This window comes from Anomaloglossus baeobatrachus, chromosome 1, assembly GCF_048569485.1.
Source record: "Anomaloglossus baeobatrachus isolate aAnoBae1 chromosome 1, aAnoBae1.hap1, whole genome shotgun sequence".
Lineage (NCBI taxonomy): Eukaryota > Metazoa > Chordata > Amphibia > Anura > Aromobatidae > Anomaloglossus > Anomaloglossus baeobatrachus.
In genome coordinates, this window is record NC_134353.1 from 643283590 (window position 1) to 643304705 (window position 21116).

The window sequence follows — 21116 nt, forward strand, 5'->3', positions numbered from 1 at the left end:
TTTCATAGTATTTTCCACCCCAAGCTCCTCAACATATCCCAATAGGCATATCACTGGTTCCCTGGGGAGGACACACCCATATGTTCTTCCTATCTTGTGGATAACCTTAGTCCAAAAGGAGACCAGTCTCGGACAAGACCACATCATGTGAAAAATACCTGCGTCAGATCCCTGACACCTTGGACACTCCGAATTCCTTTTCAACCCCATTTTAAACATCAGTAAGGGAGACCTATATACCCGGTGAATCACGTATAGGTGAGACAGTCTGGCCGGTTCGCTCATGGAAAGTTTAGGGACATACTCCAGGATACTCTCCCACACCTCCTCCGTTATCGGCCCAACTTCCTCCTCCCATTTAGATTTAGCTTTAATTGGGTAGTCTAAAAGAAAGGTATGTAGTATATCTTTATATGTGCCAGAAATGATCCCTTTAGTGCTTCCTCCACCCTTACACACATACTCCAGTACCAGGTCAGTCTGTATGGCCACACTTTGTTTAGCCGCTTGGGCTGCAATCGCATGTTTTAATTGTCTGTAGTGAAGCCAGCCGGACACCGGTAACTGAAACTCACTCTGTAACTGCGGGAACGATTTCACAATTCCTCCGTCCAATATCTGATGCATGTATACTACACCCTTGCGTCTCCACTCCTCAATATTCCCCATTTTCTGAATCTCCGGGAGATTACTGTTATCCCAGATAGGTGTAAACTTAGTTAACCGGGTCACCCCTCTCACCCTTTTCAGCCTATCCCAGGTCTTATTTATAAGTGCCATTGTAGGAGATGTTCTACCCAGGAGCCCCACCGCACCATCCTCTAGTCCCATTACCAATGGACTTCTACACACTATGTATTCCAGTACTTCTTTAATGCCCCCATCTTTCTCTCGATGAGACCACCCCTTGAGATGTTGACATTGCGCCACTATATAATACAATTCCGGATTTGGGATTGCTAGACCCCCCTCATCCTTCGGCCTTTGTAAAGTCTCTAATCGCACCCTAGGCTGCTTTTTACCCCACACCAGGTCCCTAAACAGCGAGTTTATCCCTTTAAATCTTTTCCTTGAAATACAAACAGGGGCATTGTGCAGTATGTATAGGAGTTTAGGCATTACTACCATCTTTAGCAAATTAAGCATTCATTGTCTTTAGTTGACCATGGAGAGCCCTGTTTTGATTGGGATCTGTCTTGTTAAATCACTGTATGATCTTGGCCACCGTGCTGCAGCTCAGTTTCAGGGTGTCTATAGCATAGGCCATCTTTATGCAGAGCAACAATTATTTTTTTCACATTCTCGGAGAACTGTTTGTCATGAGGTGCCATGCTGAACTTAGTGACCAGTATGAGAGTGTGTGAGTGATAACACCACATTTACTACACCTGCTCCCCAGACACATCTTAGACCTTGTAACACTAGTGAGTACATGACATCGGGGGTGGGAAAATGGCTAATTGGGCACAATTTAACCATTTTCACTTAGGGATGTACTCAGTTTTGTTGCCAGCGGTTTAGACATTAATGGCTGTGTGTTGAGTTATTTAGAGAGCACACAATTTTTACCAGGTTATACAAGCTGTACACTGTCTACTTTACATTGCATGAAAGTGTCATATCTGCAGTATTGTCCCATGAAAAGATGTAATAAAATATTTAGAAAATTGTGAGGGGTGTACTCACTTTTGTGGTATACTATATATATATATATATATATATATATATATATATATATATATATATATAGTGGCCTTAAAATAACCTAAGGTGTTTGGAGCCCTGTGCAGACTGTCGTGGAAACCTTGCTATACAAAAAAAGCTATAGGAGAAAGACAAATGGTCTCACACGTTTGCCAGTGTTAACTAAAACAAGTTGGTCGATCGATCGGAGAACAAGGACACACACACAGCCAATTGTGTCAGTGTGCTAGGCTTGTCTGAAATCTCAGATGCCCAAGACACTAGTTTTATTACTGTCACAAAGAAAGGGGCATGACCTAATAGATTACCTTAAATGGGTATATAGGTTGACAAAAACAAGATCGTAAATGATGGATCCTGCTGCATTCCTAAAAGTCTAGTTCTGTCCAGTTTTCTGGACATTCATTAACAAAGACATTTGAGACAAAAGCATCTTTATAACAAAGAGTACACCCTGTGTTATTGCTTTTATGAATAACACTTATGAAGCTAATATAAAAGTACAAAATTATCAAAGATATATAGATATATAAATTGCTTAAATGATAATCTAACTTAATATAAAATATTAACCATAACAAGACTGACCCAGTGGACAGAATTGGCTGAAAATGGGTATGTATGCTATTCAAGGCATGGGGAAACTGAAGGCATCTTTAAAAAAAAAAAAAAATTATACCAAAACTCTCCACTAGGTAAAAAAGTGGCGCTGTACAGTGAGCGAGCTGCCCAAAAACCGCGTGCCGATAATTGAAGATGTCACAATTGTTCCACAGACTAGCATAACTGGTCAATATGGCTTCCATCATGCATGGTGATCATGTTCATCCTATGCAGAACATGCTCGACACTTGCGTGTAACATTTTTGGTGGGATGCTGCGCACTTCCAAAATGATGCGGTTTTTGAGGTCAGCCAGGGTGTCGACATTTCCCCAATAAACACGCTCTTTCAAGTGTCCCCACAACCAGAAATCACAAGGATTGAGATCGGGTGAACGCAGTGGCCATGAATTAGGGAAGGAGCGGCTCAAAATCCTGTCATTGGGAAAAATGTGCACACAGAACTTTCTTCACACGATTTGTGATGTGAGGAGGTGCTCAATCATGCATGAAGGTGGTCGTCTGAAGACACTGCCGTTGTTGGAGTTGCGGAATGACCACTGTTTCCAGCATTGTTTGGTATCTCACTGCTGTTACGGAACAGGTAGCAACCCCTGTTGATATCATTTCTTCGTAAAAGAACGGTCCGAGGATGAATGATGAGGTTAAGCCACACAATAGTTACCTTTGGCAAATGCAGCAGAACCCCTTCGACTGCATGCGGATTTTCGGTAGCCCATATGCGACACGTTTGTGTGTTCACCGTTCCATTCAGGTAAAAATGTGCGTCGTCGCACCACAGAATATTCCATGTCCAATTGCCATCCACTTCTACGCTCACCAGAAACATGAATGCAAATGTGTTATTGTCACGAGGAAGAAGTTGTTGATGATGGCTAATCTTGTACGGGTATTCCCGCCAGACCTTTCGGAGAACTTTCCACGCTGTGCTGTATGGGAGCCCCAATTGCCTGGAAACACTGCGTGCCCTTCTGTTCCCGACAGGGATGTTCGTGCCCTGTTCCACGATGGCAGTGGCAATGTCCTCCCCAACCTCTCTGCTTACCGGTCGTTGCCCGCACTCTGGCTGAACACTCAGTAACCCTGTGGCCTCAAAACGTGTCATCAGCTGTCTCAGCGAATTGACAGCCATTTGACCACTACAAGGTCTTTCAAATGATGAAAGGCTCTCAGTGCACCTGTCAGTGCAGATTGTCAGTTCCTGGCAATCTCATAAAACAACCACACTAACAGTGCACGACCCGGCAAAGAGACAGGCATCTTGCAGATTGAGTTGCAAGGCTCGCTCACTGTACAGCGCCACTTTTTCACCTGGTAGGGAGTTTTGGTATAAAAAAATGTTTAAAGATACCTTCCATTGCCCCATGCCTTGAATAGCATACATACTAATTTTCAGCCAATTCTGTCCACTGGGTCAGTCTGCACACGGCCCCAAACACCTTAGGTTATTTTATGGCCGCCTTGTATGTTGTGCATGCCATATGGACTAATATATAAGCCCTATATAAAACTGCCATGCAGTTAGTGATATTCCGCCCATGTTGAGGACTGTAGAGCTGAATTTTATCTGTGCTCCCAGTTGCCACATTTGTTACCACTGATGTCCTTGTAAAATTGATCTTTTGTCTCCACCTGACTTGCGGTTGTGTCGGACCCTTACTTGACAGTTTTCTTTGCTTGTTTTTGATCTCAGGCAGGACAAGAGAGTTTCCGCTCTATAACCCGATCTTATTACCGAGGTGCTGCAGGCGCACTGCTTGTGTATGATATCACTAGGTGAGCACTCGTCCTACCTGCAATAAGCTGGTGCCATATGATATACCACTGCGGCCGGTCCTTTCCTTTTTTATATGGGCAGGACGTTGATGGCGCTGGCTCGCTCCATCCACCCATAGGTGAATGGTCCGTCTATACACTATTCTATTAACACATATAACTGTTAAGGCCCCTTTACACACTGCAACATCGCTAACGACATTGCTGTAACGTCACCGGTTTTGTGACTTAATAGAGACCTCCCCAGCGACATTGCAGTGTGTGACACGCATCAGCGACCTGGCCCCTGCTGTGAGGTTGCTGATCGCTACAAATCTTTCAGGACCATTCTTTTGGTCCGTTTCCCGCTGTGCAGCATGCATCGGTGTGTTTGACACCGTTACGACTTCGTTAGTGACTTCCCTTTCAAATAGCTGCTTTACAACGTCCCCAATGACTAGCGAGGTCGTTCTGCAGGTCCGTATCGCTGTTGCGTCGTTTTCCAGGTATTCCTGTTTGACAGCTCACCAGTGACTCACCAGCGACTTTGTAGCGATCCCGGCCAGGTTGGGATCGCTGGTGGGATCGCTAGAAAGTCTCAGTGTGTAAAGGGGCCTCAAGACCTCAGTTCTCTTGCTGAGTGCTCCCGGCAGTCGGACCCCCACTAATTATACTCTTATCACCTGTCCTGTTAAGTTCCTTATGTAGTCGTATTAAATAGTATCTCTTGCTTGTATACCAGTATTTGTTGTGTAATTGTGTATTTGTTGTGTATTTTGTTTGCTGTTCAGACGGGAGACATTTATCCACCTCACTTCTTGGTTGGAAGATGCTCGACAGCACTCCAGCAGCAACATGGTCATCATACTGATCGGAAACAAAAGGTGCCAGTCTGGTCTTTCTGTTATATATTGTGTGCATTCTGAGAGGATAAGACAATCATTCCTTTTATAATACATTTTCTGGCAGAAGGAAATGTGGGAATATGGAGCTGAGGAGAACCGTCTTCTAAATGGGCATCTCCATCCCTCAGATCCTTAGAGATGTTGCTGTGGCAAAGTGATTTTCTGTTATATTTTTACCATAGAACTTGTCTGTTAAATACAGCCTGTGCTCGGATCGTGATACCCGACTCAGCTGTCACGGTCAGACGTAAAGGGTAATTCCCCAAAAAAAATCTTATTCCCTGACCATAAGAGGGGGGGTAATGTGGTGAACACTGGGTGTACAATTGCTGGGACCTCCAGCGTCCCCCATATCGGGGCTTCAAAGCCATGAGAACCAGGCTCTGCCACCCTGTCTCGAATAGAGCAGAAGAGCGCATGCTCGGCCTTCACTCCATTCTTTCTCCATGGGCCGCTGGTTGTGCTGTACTCAGCGGTCCCATAGACATTGAATGGAGTGGAGGCTGGGCCCCATTCTCAAGATTCTAAAGCACTTATCTCAAGGTAAGAAGTACCTTTTTTTTTTTTTTTTTTTTTTTTTTTTTGGGGAGGGAGACAAACTTTTTAACTGCCTCATAAATGCAATCGCCCAGTTGAGGAAACCAGAGTGAAAGGCGAGATATTGCATTCCAAGTACAGTGTGTTTTATGTACGTGCAGAACCAGCTGTATGTATAGAAACTCCTGAATGGGGCTGATTGCTGTAATGTGATCCTATATCTCTATCAATGTTTTGTTGGTGACTGCAAAGTGATAGAGAGATGTGGATAGTGTCACTGAGGACGGCTGGCTGGCCTTATTATTAGTTGGTGCTCCTCGCTGTATCACACCCTGGGATTTGATGCATGGACCACATCACGCCCTGGGTTTAGATGCACGGGTCATAGGACCACATCACGCCCTGGGATTAGATGCGCCGCTCATAGAACCACATCATGTCCTGAGATTAGATGCACAGCTCAGCAGACAGTTCCACAACCTGGAATTAGATGTGCACCTCATAGGACCATGTCAAACCCTGAGATTAGATGCGCAGTTCCATTGACTAGATCACACATGATGGGACTAGAGGCATGTTTCTGCCTAGTTGGTGTAATGCCTCATTCAAACGTCTGTGTAATGCAGGGACAAATCTTGCCATAGATGAGAACTGGACAACCCGGGTGACGTGTCCAGTCCACAGCAGAGGCAGGCACAGTGTAGGAGATGTGGTTGGACGCCGACCACAGCCTCCGATGCCCTGGGCTGCCGTTTTTGTGGCATGGTTGTGTTGCGCAAAGACATTTGCACAGCAACAAATTAAAAATGGCAGCTGCAGGAAAAAATGAATATATAAATACATGTTAAATCACAACATGCCATTTTATTCCTCGGCTTATTCCAAGAGCCAAAACTTTTATATTTATTCGGTTAACCTACTTGAACGAGGGCTTGTTTTTTGCAAGTCAAATTGTACTCTTAAAGGGTACCATTCATTTTATCATGGGAAATACTGAAAAGTGGGAATAAATTCGAAGTATGGCAAAAAAAAAATGAAATTTTGCATTTATTTTATTTTTTCTTACAGCATTCATTTTAGGGTAAAATGACTTTGCAGTATGATTCCCAATGTCAGGTTTTTTGTTTTTTTTTGCTGCGGGTGCGTTTTTGTGCGTTTTTTAGCGGCCAAAAACGCAGAGTCAAAAAAACGCAGCGTGTGCACATAGACTAAAGGTGCTGTCAGATTAGATAGGAAAAACCTGCTGACAGATTCCCTTTAAGGCCTGAACTTTAGCCTTGAGCCACTTATATGTCAAAAACATCTGAACATAAATAGGTGGGGAACATAAATGATGGCCTAAAAAGTAGACCACCATTAACCCCACATACTGACTATAATATACAAATATCTGGTAGAGACCCAAGTAGTATATGAACCTAAAATTAGAAAGGAGAATCCAAAAACTAACTCAGTGAGAATCAATATATAATTTAATTAATTAATTAGTCATAAAAACACCAATAACCTATATAATCAAAATACAAGTGCTGGTGAGGATACAAAAAACGAGGGAACCCAAATGCTGACAATAGGAAAATAGGGAGGTGGGAATAAAGTGCCTTTGCAGGTTAGCCGCAATGTTTACAAATAGTGGGGGGTATCTGGTCCACAAAGAAAGTGCTCATGTGCATTAGGAGCAGAATTAGAGCAGCACAGATATAGGGCTACCAGTAGCCACGCCTCATAAAGTGCAAATGCATAGTAAACAGCCGCTCACAATAAAGTGACACTTGCCTATACTACCTTCTACTCAGCGGGGCAGTGTACCTCCAGGACCCTAACGCGCGTTTCACGTGGGCTTCGGGGGAGGGCGCATTAATAAATCAGATGTAAAATGTACACTTCTGTATCCCCCTAATAATTTATCAATTTACTAAACCTCTGAGACTACAATCCTCACATATTCCTCCTTGTATCTCCTTAGTGACCTTGAAAGCCGCAGAGATGTTTCCAGGGAGGAAGGAGAAGCTTTTGCCCGTGAACACGGCCTGATATTTATGGAAACCTCTGCTAAAACTGCTGCCAATGTAGAAGAGGTATCAATTCCAGAAACCAGCTCCTTAAGATTTAATTCACTTTTTCTATTCTAACTTTTTTTTACATGGGTTTCTCTAGGCCTTTATTGGTACTGCCAAAGAAATCTACAAGAAAATTCAACTTGGACTCTTTGATGTAAACAATGAGGTAAATGAAGGTCCCAAAACTCGAGTAACTGTCCTTGTCTGGTTGAGTGATCTAATCGTTTTATTCTTTTACTCCTAAGGCTAATGGAATCAAGGTTGGCCCTCAGCAATCATTAACTGAGCCACTAGGGGGAGCACGACAAAACCAGGCAGAAGGAAGAGGTCCCTCCGGATGCTGCTAAAGACAAAGGGTCAAGTCTGAAGATGAAGGGTCCAATTTCTGACTCGCCCTGTCTGTGCTCCTCTTTCCTATTTTAGTGTTTTGTCTTTCTCTTCCTGTTTAAAAGAAAAAGTGGCCTCTCCGCCTATTTTAATGCACATGAGGGAGGTAGTATTCTCTTCTAAAGTCCTAGTGTCATTTCATTCTCCTGCTCCGTGTAGCAACTACAAATATTCGTTTCTCTGAAAACCTAGCGGTATTAATACTATTCTATTGCAATCCACATAAATGAAGGAAAAGAAAACAAAGCTGTTCACATTCCACTGGAAAAGGAAATGCCAAGCACATCTCCACCTGTTTGGCGCAGAGTTTACACAGACACGCGGTGGGCTTTATAGGAAGGCTAGTGGGAGCTTCATGTCCAGCTAGTGTTCCAGTGAAATCAAAGCATTGCCATTAACAATAGCCGTGGTTTCTTGGGTGAGCCTCGACGAGGTACCCTACTTATGTCCGCCTGACACCAAATGGCCTTCCATGGCAAGAATGTGCAGCCGTCTTATGGCACCTGTAGGTACAACTCCTTTTGTCTGATGACTATCCAAAATGTGCATTACTTTAAACCATTGTGGAATAATCGATATTAAAAGGGAGGATAAGGTGCTCTTTGTGTGCACTGATATAGTTAAAAGGATTGTTCTACCTATGAGATTTTGACAAATCGCTTACAGTGCTCCAAAAGGAGTAAAACCTACCTAACCAATCTACTGCTGCTTCCATGCTGTCACTTGCCTGGTCCCCCACCGGTCTCCGATTTACGAGGCTGCGTACTAAGCCTGATTGCTGCAGCTAGTAACAAACATTTATCCACCTCACGTCACAGTTGGAAGGTACTCAACAACACTCCAGTAGAAACAGTCCATTTTGAGCCAATAAGACACTAATTCTTGTAATGGAAATTTTGGCCAGAATGCAATGTGCCATCACGGAACAGAGATGACTATCGTCTTATTCATGGGCTGTGCTGGAGCTGGCTGATGAAGACCAGGGGATTGGCTAGGTAAATATTGCTTCATTTACTCTTTTATACCATTTTGAATGGCTAAAAGAGGTTGGAAAATCCCTTTCAAAACGGTCCACTTTTTTTTATGGCAACATCTGAAGGTGGCCATAGATATACACTTGAACATACCATAATTTCTTGTTATGTCTGTATTGCTAAAATGATTTGTTTCAAACTGTAATATAACGGCTATGGGAATCCCAATTTATTGGTTAAATATTGAAATACAGGTATCTGGAGAACATCTATAATTGGGCAGAGAAGCACTTGTAGGCTTCCCATCACTTTTTGTATACCTTGCAGTGTATGCCTCATTAACGATCAGTTTCGTGATAGCTAATTATATCTGGACACTGATCAGATTGGAAGCAAGTTGTTACATTTGCGGCCAGCATTACTTGAATTCACCATTTTGATAGGTCCACATGGGACGTGGCAGGTGAGCTTTTGACAAATCCTCCACGAGATTTGAATTTTTCCACATAGAAACTGACCTACCACAAGTCAATTCCTGATGCGCGTTTTCACCTCCTACATCCGTTCTAAGCTAAGGCTAGACAGTGACAAGTGTTGCATTGTGACACCTCATCTACTGATTTCTTATGGTGTTGTATTACAAATTGAGACTTGCTATGACCGAGTCCAATATGTTTCCAGATACCTTGAATCTTCTATCATTGGTCAGACGTTGGAAGTGACACACTTGCTGTACACTTTAAAACAAGTCGCTTGCCACTATGACCTGTTTACAATTTGGCTGTTTTTACAGTATACTTGCTAGTTATAGACAAGTTGCCCAAATATTGTTTTTGGTCGCGCCACTTCCTGAGAATTTCTGTCTTGCGACATCTGACGCCTTGTAGCCACAACCTTAGTGGTTTTCCCACAAACTAAGTACACTTTAATCAATAGATCATCGACTAAAAATAATTTAGACAATTGGATGTGCTCAAAAAATGTCCCTGTGCTAAGATAATCTTTTTATATAATATATGTCCCTGCTAAGTACTGTGTAATGGCCGTGTTTGACTGTACAGGAACATGGACTGATCATACCACATCTCGTGGGGGTGGGGGTGGAGGGGGAGTAAGTGATTATACAAACGATATAGGAGTAGCTTCCAGCTATTGATTTCTGTGAGGTAAAACCATTTTTCTGCATGTTTTATAACATGAGTGAGTGTTTGTCGCCTCTCCAGCACTCTGAGCTCATTATAAATCAAGTCGGTGGCATAGGAGCTTAGCAGCCATAACTGTAGCTTCAACCTCACTAACTTAATTTAGAAATGGGTCAGGAGATTGGAAATGCAACAAACGCTTGCTCATGTTATAAAACAGGCAGGAAAATGTTTTACCTCACTGAAAGCAGCTGTAAAGTATTATTTATACTCTTCTGTGTCCTCCCCTGCCCAGGAGATGCGGTATGATCAGACCATGTTCTTGTACAGTCAACACAGCCATTACACAGCAGGGGCACAATTAAAAAACGTGATTTAAAATCTTTTAACGCATCCAATTGTAAAAAGTATTACTTAAAGATTTATTTATTAAAATAGTTTTTACATCCTTTTCACGTAGATAGGATTGTCACATATGTATTATTGATGGGTCAATACCCTCACCGATTCCATGAAGGGGCTTCATCTCTTTTCTTGAGTTCCATACCATTCTGCTCCCATTTGTCATTCCTTGGCATTGCTCTGGAGAGCCAAGAATGTCCTATAAACTCTACTAGGTCCCTGCCGATTTTGTTTTGGAGACCCAGTCTCTGCAACTCAGTCATCTTACATCACATGAAAGACGTATCCTATCAATGAATGTTGGTGGGAAAAACTCCTGGGAGGAAAACTGTAGCAATTTCCTTGATAAACATTGCATGATAATTCAGATTGCCTTTACCTGTTTGTCTTATTTATTACCTCTATGTATGTAATATATATACAACTTGGAACATTTTTTTTTGCAAAATAAAAAAAAATTGATTTGTATTTATATTTTTCTGTCTCTGCAGGGTTTTGTTTAAGGGTTGTTTTTTTCCATTTTTAATGTATGGAATTTTAATTTGTGTTTTTTGCACTTTAATGCCTGTAGGTAGGTACCAGAGGATGCCATAAAGAATATACATACATAAAGTATACAGCGCTTTATGTGTTCGTTTTCTGGTTTCCAATGAATGTGTTAATAAACTTTTTCCCATGTTACACCTTTTGGAAATGTTTGTTTTGTTTCATGTTATAGAGCTGTATTTATGACTGGCTTATGGGCAGGGCAAACTGGGCAAGCAAATGCCCTAGAGAAAGGTTACATTCACACATTTTTTCCTTTTTTCATCCTTCAAAAACAAAACCTTTCTCCCATTTGGTCTCAAAATTTATTCCTCAGTTTTTGAATAGTGGTGATCATCTTCCAGAAAAATGCTTGAGTTTACCATTGACTTCCATTATACTCTGTACAACGTCCGACTGCGCGTTACACGTACTGAGCACCTGAGCATGGTAGTGCTCACTCATCACTAATTGCTTGAGATAGGGGACCGAATTTAGTTGATTTTTCTAAATTAGTCAATGTTCGCATCCAGGGCTGTGGAGTTGGTAAGCCAAACCTCCGACTCAGATTCCCCGACTCCTCAATTTCCCTGATTCTGTCCACGATTCTGACTCCCTTATACATGACTCATGTTTGTGATAAATTTACTGTAGTAACATGGTAACATCAGGCTTTTGGCTATTAAGATAGAACATAAAATATATTTATTGGAATAAAAGTTTAGAACACAAACTTTAATAAATTGGAAACCTACAATACTCTAAACATACGGAATAACATTTGTGCAGTCTGAATTTGTTCTGAGAAATAGTATCGCCTCCATCAGATCCTTCTCCATAGATGACCTCAAATCTGACATTATTTGAAAGGGAAGGTGTCGTGTTTTTTTTTTTTTTTTTTTTTTGTATTCATAATAGTGATTATGAAATAAAGTATTTTTAATTCAAAATTTAAATTCACGGTTTTAGTTTATTTAATTCTAGTTTTTCTGAAGCACTGGGGGGCTGCCATCTTGGATTTTCTGTGTGTAACGACGGTTGCTCACCTTAAATATGGCAGCTCCCTGTGCATAACAGTTGTCGGGCTGCGACTCTATTCTCTAACTGACATTGCTTCTGCTGCCAGCTGGACATGCCCCCTGGGCTGTCAAGATCAAAGCAGAAGGAGGAGATCACCGCCATCTTTGTGTAGCTCACAGCATATGCTGTGTGCTGCACTTTCCCCCTGTCACCCATTCGGGATGTGGGAGTACCGGTGTGCGGCAGAGAATTGCGGGCAGGTGTGCATGATGCCGAGCATTGCTGGTACAGGGTGTGCAGAGCACGGTGTAGGGAGCACTATGCAGCTGTCCTTGGTGACACTTTAGACCTATTAGGATCACTTTGCGGTCACCAACAATATGGCTCTGCATTGTGATCCTAAACTTCATCTTTCCTTATCCTGTTGGAAACGCCCAGATTGGGAGGGGAGGTGACATCACACACTGGAGCAAATTCCACCCACTTCTACTGCAGTTGTAATGTGAGCTAGGTCTACAGTAGGATTTCTGTAGGATTTCAGCAGCTACTCCCCCTAGTGTTTAAGAGTGGAAAAGATCAAACTTTTTATTTAATTTTTTTTATTTGTTCAATTAAAAACAAAAACATAATATTTAAACAAAACATTAATACTTTTATTTTTTTCAGTTATTGAATTTTTTTTATTTTATAGACGACACCTTCCCTTTTAAGGCTGGAGAACAACCTTTCTACACTAACTTGGGTTGGTGGCAACATGTCTAACAATTTCAGCGTATAAAGGAATTGCCTCATACAGTCAGTTTTGATGAATGGTTGAACTTTTCAACTTCTCTGAGAGCAAGTGAAAAATGTTGCTTCAATCTGTTTGCTATGGGAGTAGAATCTTTTTCCCTACGGAAGGGGTGGGGAACCTCTGGCCCGTGGGCTGCATGCAGCCCGCAATGACCTTTTGTGCAGCCCCCGCAGATTCCTGGGTGGGGGGGGGGTCCGACCGCCACCGCGATCGTACCGGGCCTTTAAATCCCCACATGTGCTGCTTATGGGTACCAATGGCCTCTCTCGCCGGCAGTGTGCTCTGGACTTACTTTGTGGGCAGGTTTAGCGCTCTGCGCTTCCGTCCCACAGCAGCTTCACCATCACAGCTTTCAGCATTGTGTGGCAGGTCTCAGCTGCCGTGTGCTGCCCGCTCTCCGGTGCTGTGTGCCACTCTTTCCACCCCATCTCCAAGCTATGAGCAGCTCTTAGTGCTGTGTGCAGCCTCCCCAGTGTTGTGCATTACCCCTACTGTTATGTTCTCCCCCCCCCCCAATGCTGTGTACCCCCTATTGATGTCTGTGCTCTGCAAGTGTTGTCCCAGTCTCCTCCTAGTGATGTCTGTGCCCCCTAGTGATGCCTGTGGCTGCCCAGTGCTGTCTGTGCACATCCTATGTCTGTGCCCCCCCTAGAGATGTCTTTGTCCACATAGTGATGTCTGTGCCCCCTGTTGCTCTCTGTGACGCCCTAGTGATGTCTGTGCCCCACGGCAATGCTTATGCCTCCCAGTGATCTAGTGATGTATATGCCCCAGCCCCTCATGCGATGTATATGCCCCAACCCCTCCTGTGATCTATACATCACATTGGAGATGCTAGGGGCATATACATCACATTGAAGATGCTGGGCTGTACATATCACAGGAGGGGCTGGGAGCATAAACCTCACAGGGGGAGCTGGGAGTATGTACCTGTCCTCAACCCCTCGTGTGATGTATGTCTCCTATGATTGATTGCTCTCAGTGAGAGAAACAAAATTAAAATTTTGTAGTTGTGATACCTTTTAATGGCTAACTAAAATAAAATATGATGTTATAAAGCAAGCTTTCGAGACATCTCAGGTCTCTTCCTCAGGCATGGTATGACAAAATATCTGAAGAAACACACATATATACACAAAACAGGGCAGAGCGATGCATAGTAAAAGGACATTTAAATAAACAAACACTGAGCTTGGAAAGTGAATCCTTAATTAGCTTTGATTAGTGGTGTGAGTTTTATTGTCCCAATATCCATGTGGGATCAGAGGTCTGGTGAGTCTCGAGCTGACCTCTCAGATTTTATAATGAGTCATAAATCCTTCTGAGAGATTGAGTCCTGTGTCCACAGAGTTAAACATTGTGATACATTTGTATTCCCAGACCCTGCGATGGCTCTGTGATCTGAAGTTGCCTTTTAATATGACAACTTTCATGTGGTTTATGTTGTGTCCTGGAGCACAGAAATGTTTGGCCACAGGTAAATAGATTTTTTTGTCCATAATTGTGTGGCGGTGAGATCTCATCCTTGCTCTTAGTCTCTGTCCTGTTTCTCCAACAACTTATGGATATACAGTACTACACCAGACTGGATGATGACCCAACCCCAAAATATACGAGGGAGTTGAAAAAAGTCATCAGATGTCTGGGTACAGATTTCACAAACCTTCTGGATCTAATACCTGAGAATCCAAGGATGGGAGTTTTCTATATGCTACCCAAGATTCATAAGCCAGGTAACCCAGGGAGGCCGATCATCTCGGGTGGGAACGCTCACTGAAAAAATCTCTGGGTGGGTAGAAAATGTCCTTAAGCCACTGGTAAGGAAGACCACCAGCTATATACAGGACACCACTGACCTTTCAAAAAAGCTATCTACAATAGGTCCTCTACCCGAGAGTACCATCTTAGCCACCATGGTTTCTTGAAGCTAATGGGATCCCTTCTGAGTCTGTATTAAGACTCGTCAGATTTATCCTCACACACAACTTTTTCTCTTTTGGCGAGGAGCTATATCTACAACGCACAGGAACTGCTATGGGAAGCAAAATGGCACCACAGTATGCCAACCTTTTCATGTCTAAACTGGAAAATGACTTTTTAGCATCCTGCAACCTCAAACCATTGGCCTATTTCTGTTTCATCGATGACATCTTAATAATCTGGACCGAATCTGAGCAAGAGCTTCTAAAATTTCATGAAAAATTCAATGCATTTCATCCAACCATAAACTTGACATTGGACCACTCAAAAACAGAAATCAACTTCTTGGATACCACCATCAAAATGGCTCAATCCAGACATCAGTGTATCGGAAGCCTATTGACCGTCCCACATACCTCAGATGGGACAGTTTCCATCCCAAACACATTAAAAAGTCCATAGTCTACAGCCAGGCCCTCAGATATAATCGTATCTGTTCCAGCCCTGCAGACAGGGATGAACACTTAACCCATCTTAAAAAGACATTTCTAAACCAAGGCTACCACCCCACCTCCATTGATGATCAAATCATTAGAGCCACAAGGACCCCTAGAAGTGAACTGCTTCAATACAAACAAAAAGAGGAAAATAGTCGAGTACCTCTGGTGGTGACCTACAACCCACAGCTTGAGGTGCTGAGAAGTACGGCCAAGAAACTTCACCACATTCTACACAAGGATGACCGGTTAAAAACAATATTCAAAGATCCTCCATTGCTGTGCTACAGGCAACCTCCTAATTTAAGGAGCATCATCATCCAAAGTTCTATGCCCTCAGACACACCAAGAGGAACTTATCCTTGCAATGTAAAGAGCTGCAAAACCTGCGCTCACGTAGAGACCAAAGACCGGATACAGATCCCTAAAACACAAAAGGACTATAAGATTCCTGGAACATTCACATGCTCTTCTTCCAATGTGGTGTACTTAATCCTGTGCACTATATGTCCTATTGGGGGCCTCTATGTTGGAGAAACAGGACAGAGACTAAGAGCAAGGATGAGATCTCACTGCCACACAATTATGGACAAAAAAATCCATTTACCTGTGGCCAAACATTTCTGTGCTCCAGGACACAACATAAACCACATGAAAGTTGTCATATTAAAAGGCAACTTCAGATCACAGAGCCATCGCAGGGTCTGGGAATACAAATGTATCACAATGTTTAACTCTGTGGACACAGGACTCAATCTCTCAGAAGGATTTATGACTCATTATAAAATCTGAGAGGTCAGCTCGAGACTCACCAGACCTCTGATCCCACATGGATATTGGGACAATAAAACTCACACCACTAATCAAAGCTAATTAAGGATTCACTTTCCAAGCTCAGTGTTTGTTTATTTAAATGTCCTTTTACTATGCATCGCTCTGCCCTGTTTTGTGTATATATGTGTGTTTCTTCAGATATTTTGTCATACCATGCCTGAGGAAGAGACCTGAGATGTCTCGAAAGCTTGCTTTATAACATCATATTTTATTTTAGTTAGCCATTAAAAGGTATCACAACTACAAAATTTTAATTTTGTTTCTCTCACTGAGAGCAATCAATCATTTTTCAACTGGCTAACACGGTACCAAAACCGTATGTCTCCTATGTGATGTATATACAGCAGTCCCAGCGTCTGTGATGTATGTGTCTCTTGTGATTTATATACAGCAGTCCCTGCATCTTATGTGATGTATATGGTCTACCAATCTTATCAAAAAGAGTTGACTGAGCTCTAGGCAGAGACAAACCTGGAAAAGCAGTTGTGAGAAGCAACAAGCTCAATATCACCTAACATCACAGCCGCACCAAAAGAAGCAGCTCCAGCCACTTCCGTAGGGGTGAGTTAATTAATTGACCAAATATAGCTAGTTCATTTTCACATTGATAATTTGGTGCGGCCCCTGAAGGTTGGCAGAAATTTCCAAATGGCCCCCGGCAGAAAAAAGGTTTCCCACCCCTAGCCTACGGCAACGCTTTGTCTGCTCCATGTTGTCCAAATACTTTTCAAAATTAAACTCTTCATCTGATGAGGCTGAAGATATGGCAGCAGTAGCACTGGATGACTCGAGTCCTCTTGGCCTTCCTGTAGCTGCTCCTTCTAACCGCAACCTGTGAGAGCTTCTTTTCCTTTAGTAAGCTGGTGATTATCCAGTAATATACGATGACTTGGGTCCACATACACAGCTGCCAGAAGAATTTTATTTTCTAATAGCAGTGTCTCTCACTGTTTCATTGAAGCAGCAATGGCATCTGCGATTAAACTTCCTCTTTTGGGACAGGCAAAACAGCAAGTTATTCCACTCTTATGAAAATGCTGGAAGTTAAATCCTCAGCTTGTAATTATTTTAGTCACTGTAAAAGGGTGATGAAGCAATTCCTTCAATTCAGCCACCTGTGTCCATTGACCATTTAGTGTTACCTGAGGGTTGGCCATATCTACAAGAAAGGGTTTCAGCTCAAGCTCATCTACTTTGATCAGGAAAAGAGCAGATAATTTATAGGACATTTAATAACTTTCCCAGATTTTTATGAAAAACTATTCACATACAGCATTGAACTACTGTACCCAATTTATTCTATGAAGTTGAAACCAGAAGTTTACATACACTATCTAAAAGTGAGAAAAACATGCATATGTGTTCTATCTGACATGAAATCAGAATAAACCTGTACCGTTTTAGGTCAATTAGGATCACCAAAATTATTTATTTTTGCAAAATGCCACAATATTGAGAGAGATGTTTTGCAGGATAGATATTGATATTATCTTGGGATATCTATACCTTATATGCCTCCTGATGAACCTGGATAGCAGGGGAAACACGTTGAGGCTGCCATGGGACCTTAACCAGTTCAGGGAAGTACTCATATATGCAGTCTTGTGGGATTTTTGCTTTATATAATTATCTACAATATATGAACAACATTGTGGCCAGGATTTGTGGACCAGACATTATAGCTGCAACGTACACATGGTCCCTTTTGAATATTGGTTATTAGTTGCCCCCTTTCTTCTTTTAGGTGACATACTTCAGGAAGCCAATTGTAATCGTTTATGGTCCACAAGTATGACCTCCCTATTCTGTGGTTTCCATTGTGGAGATGGTTATTAAATGCACATGCATATTATTGCAAGGATACACTAGGGAACATTACGGAGAGCAAATGGCGAGTTGGGGTGCCACTTGCATCATTTTAAAATGCCAACCTCCACGACCAAGCAGGGCTATTTTCTGTAGGGTTAATATCATAGGTGCTTTTGTTATAGCCTGTCTGTTTTATCTTCTTGTTTCAATTTTCCCTGCATTTGAGTTTTCTTTAAAGAAAGTTTATATGAAGATTCCTTGATAATTTTAAGGTATATCCAATAAATATTGAGTTTTAATAGGAATTTGTTTGCTTTATTAACACTATTCTTTAGGGATTACTTTTACTTATTTGCAATGGTTAATTATTTACAAGTTAAAAGGGTTCAAACTTCATCAGCAATTTTATTTTTTCATCAACAAAATTTACAAAACTATTTTTTATAGGGACCACATCACATTTGCAATTTCTCCTGAGTATGTCGATACATCTATTGTAGTGGAAATCTAATGTTTGGATGCATGGCAGGGCTCGGAAGGGAAGGAGCGGCATTTGAATTTTAGAGAGCAAAATTGTCTGGAATAGATAGCGGACGCCATGTTGCGTTTAGAGAGCCCCTGATGTGCTTAAGTAGTGGAGCTCCTCCACAAGTAACCCCATTTTAGAAACTCGACCCCCTCAAAGAATTTATCTACCGTATTTTTTCAAAAATAAGACTGTCTTACTTTTTTTTTGTCCCCAAAAAAGCAGTAGGGCTTATTTTTGGAGTAGATCTTCTTGGAGAAACTGAGTTGGGGGTAAGTTTACCCCCCCAAAAAAGCAGACCGCCCTTCCAAGGAGACTCACACTTATCAGACCCCTGGACGTCTGCGTGTCTCCCAGGTCCTCCCTGTGATCTCCGGCGGGCCCTCTCAGCAGGTATGCTGCACGCCGACAAACTCACATACATCAGATCGTGCACATACATTCATATATATGTCTATGTTCTTTGTGTTTCCCTTAAGAGATGGATGGGAAATCTGAAGGATTGGGAGTGTGCCATATGTAAGATCTTACTCCTTCCCGGAGTACACAAAGACTTATGTAGGTCCTGTATTCAAGAGATCATCAGTAAAGAAGCCCCAGATTTCACTTCAAGATTAAGATCAATGATAAGAGCAGCAGAAATGCAGGAGTCCATTGGACACTTGGGCAAAAATAAAAAAGGGTAAAAGAAGCCGTAGATCCCAAAGTCTGGAAGATAGCTGTAGTTCAAGATCTAGCGCCTCCTTCCCCTCTTCTTCCTCCTACTCCTCATGTTCAGATGAAGGGGTAAGCCATGCTTCCCAGTTACCCAGACCAGCCGCCTGGTCAAAGCAGTTAGATCCACCATGGGGCTGGTGGAGACAACAGTACCTGAATCAGTGGAGGACGCAATGTTTGGAGGTCTGGAGCAAAAAAAAAAGGCATTCATTCCCGGTGAATGACAAGATTAAAAAACTTCATTAAGGAGCTGTGGAAATGACCGGACAAAAAGATGAGGCAGACTTCTCTGAAGAGGAAATATCCCTTTGAAGAAGAGAACTCTAGATTCTTGGCCCATAAAAGCCCCAAGATATATGTGGCCATATCTAAATCAGCTAAGAAGTTAACCCTTCCCTTTAAGGATCTAGGGAGCCTGAAGGACTCATTGAATAGGAAGGCGGATAATTACAGTCATATGAAAAAGTTTGGGCACCCCTTTTAATGTTAACCTTTTTTCTTTATAACAATTTGGGTTTTTGCAACAGCTATTTCTGTTCCATATAACTAATAACTAATGGACTGAGTAATATTTCTGGATTGAAATGAGGTTTATTGTACTAACAGAAAAAGTGCAATCCGCATTTAAACAAAATTTGACCGGTGCAAAAGCATGGACACCCTTATCAATTTCTTGATTTGAACACTCCTAACTACTTTTTACTGACTTGCTAAAGCACGAAATTGGTTTTGTAACCTCATTGAGCTTTGAACTTCATAGGCAGGTGTATCCAATCATGAGAAAAGGTATTTAAGGTGGCCACTTACAAGTTGTTCTCCTATTTGAATCTCCTATGAAGTGTGGCATCATGGGCTCCTCAAAACAACTCTCAAATGATCTAAAAACAAAGATTATTCAACATAGTTGTTCAGGGGAAGGATACAAAAAGTTGTCTCAGAGATTTAAACTGTCAGTTTCAACTTTGAGGAACATAGTAAGGAAATGGAAGAACACAGGTACAGTTCTTGTTAAGCCCAGAAGTGGCAGGCCAAGAAAAATATCAGAAAGGCAGAGCAGAAGAATGGTGGAGAACAGTCAAGGACAACCCACAGACCACCTCCAAAGACCTGCAGCATCATCTTGCTGCAGATGGTGTCAATGTGCATCTGTCAACAATACAGCGCACGTTGCACAAAGAGAAGCTGTATAGGAGAGTGTTGCAAAAGAAGCCATTTCTGCAAGCACGCCACAAACAGTCGCCTGAGGTATGCAAAAGCACATTTGGACAAGCCAGTTACATTTTGGAAGAGGTCCTGTGGACTGATGAAACAAAGATTGAGTTGTTTGGTCATACAAAAAGGCGTTATGCATGGAGGCAAAAAAAACACGGCATTCCAAGAAAAGCACTTGCTATCCACAGTAAAATTTGGTGGAGGTTCCATTATGCTTTGGGGCTGTGTGGCCAATGCCGGCACCGGGAATCTTGTTAAACTTGAGGGTGGCATGGATTCAACTCAGTATCAGCAGATTCTTGACAATAATGTGCAAGAATCAGTGACGAAGTTGAAGTTACGCAGGGGATGGATATTTCAGCAAGACAATGATCCAAAACACCACTCCAAATCTACTCTGGCATTCATGCAGAGGAACAATTACAATGTTTTGGAATGGCCATCCCAGTCCCCAGACCTGAATATCATTAAAAATCTGTGGGATGATTTGAAGCGTGCTGTCCATGCTCGGCGATCATCAAACTTAACTGAACTGGAATTGTTTTGTAAACAGGAATGGTCAGATATACCTTCATCTAGGATCCATGAACTCATTAAAAGCTACAGGAAGCGACTAGAGGCTGTTATTTTTGCAAAAGGAGGATCTACAAAATATTAAAGAAGTTGTCCAGTTACCAAAACTGATTTTTTTTTTTCTAATAAATCTTGCTAATATGTGCCTCTCCACACATCTATCATGTTTTTTCAGCAATATTACCTTTTATTGTGCACTAGC

At 42.1% G+C, this 21116-nt stretch overlaps 1 protein-coding gene across 1 annotated transcript in view; it reads left to right on the forward strand.

The window, feature by feature from the left end:
* Window positions 1-11169, forward strand: part of RAB2B (RAB2B, member RAS oncogene family) — a 29723-nt gene extending 18554 nt beyond the window's left edge. The window contains 5 exon segments of the mRNA XM_075319577.1: window positions 4020-4102; window positions 4873-4965; window positions 7490-7601; window positions 7681-7749; window positions 7829-11169. Coding sequence (XP_075175692.1) covers window positions 4020-4102; window positions 4873-4965; window positions 7490-7601; window positions 7681-7749; window positions 7829-7930 — 459 coding nt within the window. The 3' untranslated portion in view covers window positions 7931-11169.
* Window positions 11170-21116: the final 9947 nt, after the last annotated feature.